At 40.8% G+C, this 12110-nt stretch overlaps 1 protein-coding gene across 1 annotated transcript; it reads left to right on the top strand.

Moving 5' to 3' along the window:
- Window positions 1–1025: 1025 nt before the first annotated feature.
- Window positions 1026–2506, top strand: LOC138970386 (growth hormone secretagogue receptor type 1-like). The gene has a single exon (XM_070342839.1). The coding sequence runs from the start codon at window positions 1107–1109 to the stop codon at window positions 2199–2201; it is 1095 nt and encodes a 364-aa protein (XP_070198940.1). The 5' UTR covers window positions 1026–1106; the 3' UTR covers window positions 2202–2506.
- Window positions 2507–12110: the final 9604 nt, after the last annotated feature.

The following is a 12110-nucleotide window of genomic DNA, read 5'->3' as shown; positions in this document are numbered from 1 at the left end:
CAACGCAGTTTAAATCTACTTGTTCCAATGGGATGTACTAAGGCAGCCTTCAAATCGTGAGATAGTCAATGCAATTACTTCTATACCAAAAGTCACATGATATAATTAGCATCCCCTGATTCACGCCCAATATTGACTTTATTGGTAGAAGGTCTTTCAATTAACATACAAGAGAAGAGCATTCTCCAACAATACCCCCCCCCCCCCCCCCCCCGAAGAAAAAGGGATCATTAACGAAATGATGCTGGTATTTGAAAAACGCGGCAATCAGATTCGCTAGCACCATCGACTCAGGAAATCAATGTCATCAGAATAATGCTTTCGAAAATGGTAACTTTAATTCGGACCAGAGAAGAGAGGGTGCTTAAAAATACGCTAACGATGCATTCAAAAAAGTATAAAGCATACAGTGACTAAGCTTACTGCCTTGATTTTGATCTGAAAAGCATATCAATACTCGAGTGAATCAGCTTAGCAAAAACTTTCTGATTCGATATGAGCCAAGAAGCGAGTGTGTGTGTAACGTCCAAGATTTCTTTCCGAGAACAAAACTCATCTACAGTGAAGAACACTTGTGCGTTGGAAAATTAATGTTATGCGTTCACTGTCATTGCCGTCTACATATAATACATAATTAAGCCTGGCGTACTAGCTCTTCTCCAGGACTGGTCCTTTCTATTGCTGTTACTATTTCACATCTCTGACGCCGTGTAGACTAGTCTTCTCCCTTTCCGTTCATGAGCTGAAACTCCCACTGTTTTTACGTGGATGACCGTTTTTACCCCGCCATTCAGGCAGCCATACGCCGTTTTCGGGGTAGCCGTGTAGAATTAATCTAACTCTCCTGAAACAGCAATGAAGATCGCGGAGAAGAGCTGATCTCTGTGATCTAAAGGCAACACACACAGCTTGGATTTTGAACAGTTGTTTTTTTCAACGCTTCAGCCTTTGTGCAGTAACAGCTTAGTTTAGTTTCTGACGAGATGTCCTCAAGGTAGTGGTTTTGGTCGTCAACGCATCCCTTCATACAAGAAGTATTTCATCCCTCGATCGCATCGTCCCAATACTACTTAATAATGAATGAGAGCTATGTTCCGCACGTCACGATGGCCCATCACGCAGACAACACTGACGACATCATCACCGTGACGTGTGGAGCAGTGACGTCACCGAGTGATGTCAATAACACATCGGTCCCAGACCTCTTTCTTCTCCTGGAGTCAGAGCCCATGTTCATAGCGGCCTCTCTGCTGTACAAGGTGGGTCTCGTCGTCGTCTTCGTCGCGGGAATCGTCGGCAACGTGATGACGCTGGTGATCCAGCACCACATCGCGGGAGACTCGGACACTGGTCTGTCCGTGTTCATTTCGTCACTGGCCGTGGCCGACAGTGCCATGCTTGCCTACTCCTGCGCCAGTTGGTACCTCCTGGCCTTGAACCTCCTCGACCCGCATGATCAGCGAGATTCAGTCTGCAAGATCGCGTACTTCCTGGTGTACTCGCTGGGCCTGATGCCAACTTGGATCCTGGTGGCCATGACCCTGCAGCGCGCCGCCTCCATCCTCTTTCCTCACCGGGTCAAGGCTGCCTGGACGGCGCGCAAGGCCAAGGTGACGGTGTGCGTCATCGTGCTAGCCTCGCTCGCCCTCAACTCGCACATGTTGTACGGTCGCAAGCTGCAGACCCTGCCCGGCGGAGAGCAGCAGTGCGGCTACGTGTCTGAAGAATACCGCCACGTGTTCGAAGACGTCTGGCCCTCCGTAGACTCAGTCCTCGGCATCTTCCTCCCTTTCGCGCTCCTCATCGGCGCCAACGTCGTGCTGGTCAACCGGGTGAGGCGGTCAGTGGAAGAGGCCAAGCAGAGTCTGGCCACGGGCAGCAGCAGGCAGCAGCTACAGACCAGAGAGCAGAAAGCGTCCAACATGACCGTCACGCTCATCTGTGTGTCCTTGGCCTTCCTCTTGCTGACGTTACCGCTTGCTCTTTACTATGTTGCGAAGCGCAAGGCGGGGATATCGATCCAGCCAGGAGCCACTGAATACGTCAGAGAAATGGCCGACAACGCTTTCGCCGAGGCCGTGTGCAACATTCTGTACTTGAGCAACAACGCTATTAATTTCTACATCTACATCCTGACCGGAAGTCGCTATAGGGAAGCGCTGAAGGGTATGCTGGGATGTCGTGCTGCTCAGTGTGAATGACATGTGACCCATCTGGCAGTCAGCATACAGTGTCACCAACATGGGCAAACCGCGACTGCAGTTCGTTCTCTTTATTTCTAAGCCCAACACTACTTTTCTCCTTCAGTCTTAGCCGTGTTAATTATCTGATAATATAGACTGGTTAAGTGTACAGTGTGAGTGTTAGTCAGTCTTAGTGGTTATCGGTACTTTTTTTATGTGGTGACGTCAGCGTTTTGTGCGCAGTTCAAAGGTTAGGGGTCAAAGTTTACGTTTGCTCCCTTTGATCTGCTAACGAGCGGTGGTTAAATCGACACTGAGAAATAACGAGCCCTGAATGTTATGTGAAAACTCAGCGAACGCATGTTTATTCATACATTTCTTTATAACCAGTATGTTACTGAACAAATTAATGCTACAAGTGCAGTTTCATGTGTGATTTATTCCAGGTTTGATGCACTCAATTCTCAGCCAAACAAATGAATCGGGCTTACTAGTGCCAAAACCTCATAATTGTAATTATCAAGGGAAAATTAGTAATTTTCCATTGATGATTACCATTTTCACGTGTTAATTACTCATTTTCCCGGGAAAATGACTAACTTTCACCTGTTAATTACTAATTTTTAGTTTTGGCTCACTTCCTGCCAAAACTAAAAATTAGTAATTTTCCCATGAAAATTACTAATTATCCCGTGAAAATGAGTAACTAACGAGTGGAAACAGTAACTGACAGCGTTAATTAGTAATTATCACGTGATAATGGGTAACCCCAGGTTTTGGCACTAGTAAGCCGTCATAATTTTCATTCTTACGTTTCTTTCGGAATACCCCCATTCCACACATCCGTTCTAGGTTCCGTTCCCGTAGCGACCAAGGAACGGCACGGGAATGGGAGAGATCGGGAGGGGAACTTCATGGACGTTAACGGAACTCCTTTGAACGGTAGGAACGGTTGGGACGGGTGAGTTCGGGCTGCATGTTCAAAATGTTAGCCATTCCCCGTCCGTTCCAAATGAACGGTAATGGATCACACCGGCAACGGAACTCATGGATCGTTAATGGAACTTAACGCAATGGTAACGCAACGCCAGCGCTCCCACACACTGAGTTGTCATACCCGCATTCCACACATCCGTTCTAGCTTCCGTTCCCAGCCGTCCTGAGGACGGCTACCAGTACGATCAAACGCTGCTCAAAGATGCCAAAAACTGCCGTTTGCGCAGCGTCTCATTGTTGTGGCAGCCGTGCTAACCCGTGATTTGTAAAAATGTTAAAAAAATTTACAAATCACGGGGCGCGCCGTGATTTGTAAATATTTTTACAAATCACGTTTTTGTGCCCGATATTTTCTTGTCATCTCCGAAGTCAAGGGACAAAAACGATATCCCTTGACTTTTGGGGAAGCGCAACTCTGTTAATTTTAAGAAGAAAAAAAATTCATTTTTTTTTTCATTTCTAGGATGTCCCATCGTTGGGAAATTCCGGTCGCTTCCTCCCAGTGGAAAGTTAGCAGTGACATAGTCGCACTACCCCAAAGTCAAGGGATCTATTAGTCCCGTTTCGCCGTTATCCCATTTCACCCCCATCCCATTTCGCGACATTTCACAGGCCAAGTGTCATTTTACCACCATATCATGTACCATTAGCTCCACGTCCCATTTTGGCGCAATCTCGTTTCGCCGTTAGCCTATTTCGCCCCCATCCCATTTTCGCGACATTTCACAGGCCAAGTGTCATTTTACCACCATGTCATGTACCATTAGCTCCACATCCCATTTTGGCGCAATCCCGTTTCGCCGTTAGCCCATTTCGCCCCCATCCCATTTTTGCGACATTTCACAGGCCAAGTGTCATATTACCACCGTGTCATACCACTAGCGCCACATTCCATTTTGTCGCCTTGCCGTTTTGCCGTCATCCCATTTCGCCACCATCCCTATTTCGCGACATTTTGGATTGTGGCAAAAATGGGATTTTGCGTAAACGGAATATCTTCCTAGTTGAATAACGCAGTATAGTAGTATAGTGAGGCTTGGCAAGAAGAATAAATCAAAAATGGGATGGCGGCCAATGGGATGGTGTCAAAATGGGATGTCGCGCTATTGTTATGACACGGTAGTAAAATGACGCTTGGCTTGTGAAATCTCGCGACAATGGGATGGGGGCGAAATGGAATGGCGGTGAAACGGCATGGCGGCCAAATGGGATATGGTGTCAAAATGGAATGTCGCGCTATTGTTATGACATGTTAGTAAAATGACGCTTGGCTTGTGAAATGTCGCGAAAATGGGATTAGTGGGGCTCCTATGTTGCAAAATCAATCATTTCATGTGACAAACACCAAATTTGGCATACATGTATAGTTTTATGTGCTTAACAAAACCTGATACAGAGCCACCGCGAAAAATTAAAAAATCGGTAGTTTTTATAACAAAATTCAAAATGGCCGCCAGTAAAAACGGTTGGGTATGTTAGGCATATTTCATTTCATGTGACAAACACCAAATTTGGTATAAATGTATGGTTTTATGTGCTTAACAAAACCTGACACAGAGGAACCGAGAAAAAATTTAAAATCAGTAGTTTAAAAAAAAATCAAAATGGCCGTCTGTGAAAAAGGTATTCAGGCGTATTTGATGCTACAAGTCATTCTCTTGCAATAGAAACTAACAGAAACAATTGTTAAAACATAACAATACATGTATACATGATCAATGGTGCAGCGATTGGTTGGACGGCGTGTGTGGCAGGGTTGAAGAATCGTTGGCTTACCTAACCTGTGCCAACAAAAAACTATCGCACAAATGTTCGTACCAAAACGAAAACATTTATTCCTGTGCCATTGTATTCCATTTGTCTATGCTATTAAGGGCACACAACGTGGCTATCTGGAACTTTTTTAATATAAAAGATTGAATTTACATGGGTTATGTGACCGCCGCCTAAATAAGGGTACCCCAAAAATCAAATTGATACAAATGAAAGGTATCAGTTCAAAAGTCAACGAAAATGCATAATAGGCATAACTTGGCAACTTTTGCTTTTGATGAGAACATCAAATTGATCATCTATTCAGAACAAGATGTTTTATTGTCATATATTACATATTTCTATAGTGTTGTGCCATTGTTCTTGATCACATGAGCAGTAAAAACCGAAGGTTAATTTCTACATCAACGTCAAAGCTAACACCAAGTCAAACTTGAAAGGCTATCATAACAGAAAGCACTAAATTTCAGCAATGACTTGGTGCATTGCTTTTAAACTTTCAGCATCATATACAAGACGTACTTTGGGTCAACTGTTGTATCGTTATAACAAGAACATTTGTTTACATATAATGCATTCTTTCAGAACATGTTTTTACAAAGTTTACAATTCATTTGCTTGTCGGCTTACATTAAATCAATTGTTCTTCTTCGAACGCATACACTCATACAGGCAAAAGATTGATATAAATTCTGCCACAGTGTCATTTCATTATGACTATAAGTGTACATTTGCTAGTCCTGTAAACCTGATTGACGTCTTTTGAATTATTGCTGTCCCACAGCGATGCCCCTTCATGCGTAATACTGAGAGGCACTGAGCGATAACTGCTGTGGATAGAGAAAAGTTTGAACGTTGCTTTCGTTCTCATGCGTTTACAGGACATGCACATTTCCGCCAGTGGCCATACACAAAGGAAACTGTGACAGTACTTGAAACAATCATAATATATGCGAAGTCAAAAATATTTTTGATGTAAGTAAAAAAACCTGTGACGGTTTTTAAAACAATTTTTGGAAGATTCAAAACAGTACTCGAAGTACGTCTCATATGTAGACATACATTCCTGAAAGTGTTGAAGCAACCCACTTGGTCATTGCTAAAATACATGGATTTTAGTAGGGTATCCCTCACAACTGACAATACAAAATCTCTCATTTATTAATGAGATAAACACTTAAATCAGTAGGAATAATGACATAACACTAAAAAGTATTCATCCTGTTCTGGATAGATGTTGTGCCTCATGAATTTTTCTTGACTTTTTAATGGGTACCTTAAGTTGTAGTCACATCCCCTTTGCCACGTCAAGGGTACCCTTATTTGGGCGGCTACCCTTATTTGGGCGGCGGTCATGTGACCCCTGTAACTAAATCTTCTTTTATCTGAAAGATGTGCCATTTGTGAGAGCCTTTACTGGCATAACAAGTTTGAATAAAATGATACGGGAATGAATGTTTGAGTTGGGGTACGAAAATGGGTGCAATAATATTTTTACACAGTTTAATTTGCTGATTTTCACAGGCATTCAAGCACAACTGCAGAGAGCAGAGCTCTTCAGTCCTTCTTTGCAGCATTTGCAGCGTTTTGTTGTACAGCACTTCCACACTTCATGCGTTCTCGGCACATGCTGGATACCTCTTGAAGGCTCGTCCAAAATAACTCCCACTTTCCAGCCTTGGACTGCCAGCCCCACAATTGGTGTTGGGTTGTTTGCCTGATTGTATATTTACTGACGTAGTCTAATTGGCTTATTGCATACTCTTGTCTTTTAGCTATCATCTTTGAAAGTTTGATCACAAGACCGTAGAGACCTGGGGAATGTTTTTTTCCCCCCAAGCTGGCCCTCCTACTAGTTAGTACATGTCACTGTGGCCTACTCACTCTAAGTCACTCCCCCTCCCCCCTCAGTTTTTTTAGAAACGTATGGAAGTCAAGTCCTTTATACTAGGCAGGACTAATTATCATGCCTTTAACAATCTCTGTCTCCTTGCCTTTTATTCAAAGTTCTTTTAACTTGTCCAAAATCATGTGGGTGGCGAGCATGGTTTCCTTTCATTCAATCAACAGATAGATCTGAGGCTTTGCCAAAAGGTGCTGGGGGGGTGCTTGGACATTTGTGACAAACTAAACCTTTTCAGTTGATTTTTTTTGGTGTTTTAAGTGATACATTAGTCTTTGATGAACACATTTGTGTAATAAAAGAATGGTTTGTGCATTTGGGAAATGTGTACGGTTTGATAATATGCCATAAAACGCCAATTTTGAGAAAAGCCACATGTGCAACAAAACTGACCACAGAAGCCATTAATATCATTTCATACAACTGGTAATGATTTATTTCTAGTAAACAGACCCTGCAGAAGCATTATCAGTCTTTAAAAGTACATTTGGAGCCAAATCTTGAATGCAGTGTCACGTAATGTCGCAAAACGCTCAAACATCATAAAAGTCAAAACTGATACTTTCTGCTAAGTAACCACAAGAAGTATAAACCCTAAAATAAAATATAACACTTCAACAGAAACACTGACACATGTTAAAAATATCCCTAAAAGTTGTTACAGTTTGCTCAAACTAGTTAAACATGTTGTTGTAGGTGTCACGTGTTACAAAAATATTGATGGACATGAAAATATTCATAATATTTGAAATAACAACCAGAATGTTATACATACACTAACTTTTCATTTACAATCTAAAGATTAGGTTATTTATGGAATATGAAAACAGAAACAATAGCAAAACATGTTAAAAGCAAGTCATAACAGCATTCTACGTGTCACATGTTACACTGTGTGAGTGGACATGAAATTATTCAAAATGTTATAAATGACAACTGTGATATTAAATAGACCTTTAGGATACATTCATATTTTGAAGATTAGGTAATTATGGAACATCAAAGCACCACAAAAAAAGTAACATCATGTTCAAAACAGGTCAAATCTGCGTTCTACCTGTCACGTGTTACATGGAGTCAGTGGACATGAAATCAATGAAAATGTCAAAAATAACTACAATATTCAAACAGACATTTAGAATACAGTTTTAACCTAATGTCTATGTACATCTGGAACAAGGTTCTCGATCAAATCGAATTTTTTTAATTAGTTGTACGTAAAATCCTAGCAAAATCCAAATTTAAAAAAAAAAAACTTTGATTTTTTTTTATGTTGGGGAGGGGGGGGGGGTGGTGTTAAAACAATCTCATGAAAATATTCCTTCCCCCTGCTAACCCAAAAGCATTTTTTCAGCTTTGGCTACAATATTTACAAGGACATAAATGTCTCCTCCTAAATCGTTGCACGGATATGAACCGTAACGTATCCTCCTGAATCGTAACACGGATATTAACAAAAACAGAGGATCGAATTTTTCTTCAATCAAATTTGCCTCCAAAAGTAGCAAGCAGTTGTATATAGGTTACACAATATGCAAGATAATCAGAACTGGGAGTGTGTAAGCTATTTATCCCATTACTCCGACGTTTTCATTAAAAACACTTACTTTTTCCACTAAAACCTGCCCGTGCCTGTTTTCAGCTTGCCAAAAGCCTCCGCAGTCGAAATTCATGTCAATGAATTCATGCGCATAGCTAGTTCCCATTTGTCAGCATAATGGACGGCGTCATTCGACTTGTATGTAGACATTCAGTCATTCAAATTGCTTATAAAAAGGTCTGCTATCTGCTTTTACATTTTGAAAGTCATTTTAAAATATCCTTGTGTATCATGTATATGACATCGACTTTCGTTATACTCAATTCGGCATACCGGGTTTATATTTTTACCAGAATTGCGCACGATAATGGCAGCGCAACAAATTCAGTTCGGGCCGTGCTGGTTTGATCGTTGACCCAAGTCAGTTTGCATGCAGTGTTACTGTTTGTCAGTCGGGGATAGAAATGTTGGCTGTCATCGCGCTGTTATGTTTTGGTTTTCACACGTGGATCACTTACATATTCAGTCGGTCGGGTTTTGTGTGTGTGTGTGTGTGTGTGTGTGTGTGTGTGTGTGTGTGTGTGTGTGTGTCTGTGTGTGTGTGTGTGTGTGTGTGGCCGCCCTTCGTGGTCGGCTGGGCGTTAAGCAAGCAAACAAACAAACAAACTCTCTCTCTCTCTCTCATTCTCTCTCTCTCTCTCTTTCTCTCTCTCACTCTCTCTCTCTCTCTCTTTCTTTCTTTCTTTCTTTCTTTCTTTCTCTCTCTCTCTCTCTCTCTCTCTCTCTCTCTCTCTCTCTCTCTCTATCTCTCTCTCTCTCTCTCTCTCTCTTCAGGAACCGACAAGGAATAAGATGAAAGTGTTTTTAAATTGATTTCGAAAATTTAATTTTGATAATAATTTTTATATTTTTAATTTTCTGAGCTTGTTTTTAATCCAAATATAACATATTTATATGTTTTTGGAATCAGAAAATAATGGAGAATAAGATGAACGTAAATGTGTATCGTTTTATAAAAACTTTTTTTTTTTTTTACAATTTTCAGAGTTTTAATGACCAAAGTCATAAATTAATTTTTAAGCCACCACGCTGAAATGCAATACCGAAGTCCGGGCTTCGTCGAATATTACTTGACCAAAATTTCAACCAATTTGGTTGAAAAATGAGAGCGTGACAGTGCCGCCTCAACTTTCACGAAAAGCCGGATATGACGTCATCAAAGACATTTATAAGAAAAAATGAAGAAAAAAAGTCTGGGGATATCATACCCAGGAACTATCAAGTCAAATTTCATAAAGATCGGTCCAGTAGTTTAGTCTGAATCGCTCTACACACACACACACACACACACACACACACACACGCACACACCACGACCCTCGTCTCGATTCCCCCCTATACGTTAAAACATTTAGTCAAAACTTGACTAATTGTAAAAAGTAGTCCATCTGTAAACTCTGAATATGCAGATGACCTCCATAAATTATTCAATTGTACTCTGAAATCAAAGACAATGACCAATGACAGTTGAGATCGAAACTCGGTTGTGATGGGATATCCATAGGATATCCATATGATATGGTTGTGATGGAATATTCAGAATAATCACCTCCTCAGCTAACAGAGATAAAGAGGCAGGTCATGGGATAATATAAGCTAATTCAATTCGTCGGGAGAAGAATTATGGGCAAGTGTCAAACATTAGATCTACAAAGTGTCAAACGTTACGTATAGATCTACACCTTACCCTGAACAGACAGTACAATATTTTCTCAACTTTACGGCTCGTCGTCTCCATGATTTCAATCGAATCGGTGACCGGAAACGCCAAAGAAGCAAAGCTAGTGGTTTCCACGCTTTTGTATAAAATACTCGCGAAATTTCTTTGTGAAAATTGCAAAAATAACAAAATGTGTCAAACGTTACTTTCGGACATTAAACTCCATCGATTCTTTTTAGCTGCTAGATACAATAACTTCGCAAATTCTGACTCAAATGCAACACACTGCTTTTATTTCCTCGAACACGAAACTATCGTTTTCATCCAAAATGGCGGCCATTCAAAGCATCAAGACCGGCGAAAATCGAATCTGTAAACAAGTTGGTCTGCGGACATGAGGCCTTCGAAAATAACCGGGTATTTACTGGGCGAGGTTTTCGGTAAATTCTGGTTCTAATTACGATTGTTGCACATTCTACTAAGAGTTGCATGCTTAGACTGTATGAAATACGCTGATTAAAACCGATAAAGTGATGCAGACCATGAAAAATCGAAAATTTCCCGAGGACACCAAAATGTCCAAAATTTTTCGGGGCCGTTTCTGGTGTATGTTTGAAACATTTTATTTTTTATTTAACATTCACAACAACAACAGGCTTCAAAACATTAAAAAAAGCATTCATCAAACTCCCTTTTTCAAAGCACAATACATGTAAACATGTTGGGGTAATCCAGTTAATTACACTTGCTTTCCAAAAATACATGGGTCCGAAATGGCACCTTTTGGCAAAGGCTCATCTAGATCTATCACAATCCAGTTTCAGCAATATTTGAAAGTGTGCAGCATTTCAGCGCTTCAGCCGATCAAAAACAGACCCGAGGGGACAAATAAAGATTATAATGACGTGAAATTGGTGAATGAAAGGGTAATCTTAAAAACTTACCCTCACAAACGTTGTTTTCGCTCAAATCAAAACACGCATTGGTACGGAGGCCACCATCTTGAATTTTCTAGCTGCGGATATATACTTTTCTAAAAAAAAATATAAAACTAAATGACCGAACACAAAAGTACCCATGAAAATATTTATTTCATGTATATATTATCAGCAGACAACCTCTGGTGCATTGTTAACAATTGAAGTTTACATTTGCTGAGTTGGAAATATTTACTGCTGATGGCTTTTGGTGTGAAAATCGTCTGCTGTAGGTGCAGCCTTTTATTCATTATTATAAACACAAAAATCAATTTCTGAAGTGGCTCTGTATCTGAAATCATTAAAAACATCATAAGGAACAATATCACGAAGTATGATGTTTGTCACAAGATGTGATTAATTGTTGAGTGATTCTGCAACATACGAGCCCCACTAGATGGGGCAAAAAATGGGACGGCGGCAAAATGGGATTGCACCAAAATGGGATGTGGATCTAAAACCACCCCCACCACTCAGCGTAGAGGCTCTAAACAAGAAAAATTAATAATAATAAAAGGCATGCATTACTTTGTGGAAATCGATATTTTTACAATTTTTACATTTTTACAAATCGCGGTTTTAGGTTCGACGTGATTTGTAAAATGTTTTTACATGTTTACAAATCACGAACAAGCTGTCCTCAGTACGGCTGGGAACGGAAGCTAGAACGATTGTGTGGAATGGGGGTATTAATGCTGTGTGTTCACGAGAAGCAGAGCCAAGTGTTCATGCACTGAGTTACGATCTTTTCATTATTATCTGCTAGTTGTGAATGGTGTTTGTTTACACACACACACATGTACACACACACACACACACACACACACACACACACACACACACACACACACACACACACACACACACATAATGGGACTGACAATCAGTCACACTTGGAAAAGATATCTGTTCTTTTTATTCAGCAGCGTAAGGATAAGGCAAAGCTTGACCAGGCAAGGAGTTTAACAAAAACACACAAAAACACCGGGGTTTTTCAGGAATGGTTGATTGGTTGTTG

Source organism: Littorina saxatilis, linkage group LG7 (assembly GCF_037325665.1).
Source record: "Littorina saxatilis isolate snail1 linkage group LG7, US_GU_Lsax_2.0, whole genome shotgun sequence".
Taxonomy (NCBI): Eukaryota; Metazoa; Mollusca; class Gastropoda; order Littorinimorpha; family Littorinidae; genus Littorina; species Littorina saxatilis.
This window is presented reverse-complemented; position numbering and strand designations above follow the sequence as displayed.

Excerpts from the sequence above, each read along its gene's own strand:
- LOC138970386 (XM_070342839.1), top strand. The coding sequence starts at position 1,107 with ATGGCCCATCACGCAGACAACACTGACGACATCATCACCGTGACGTGT.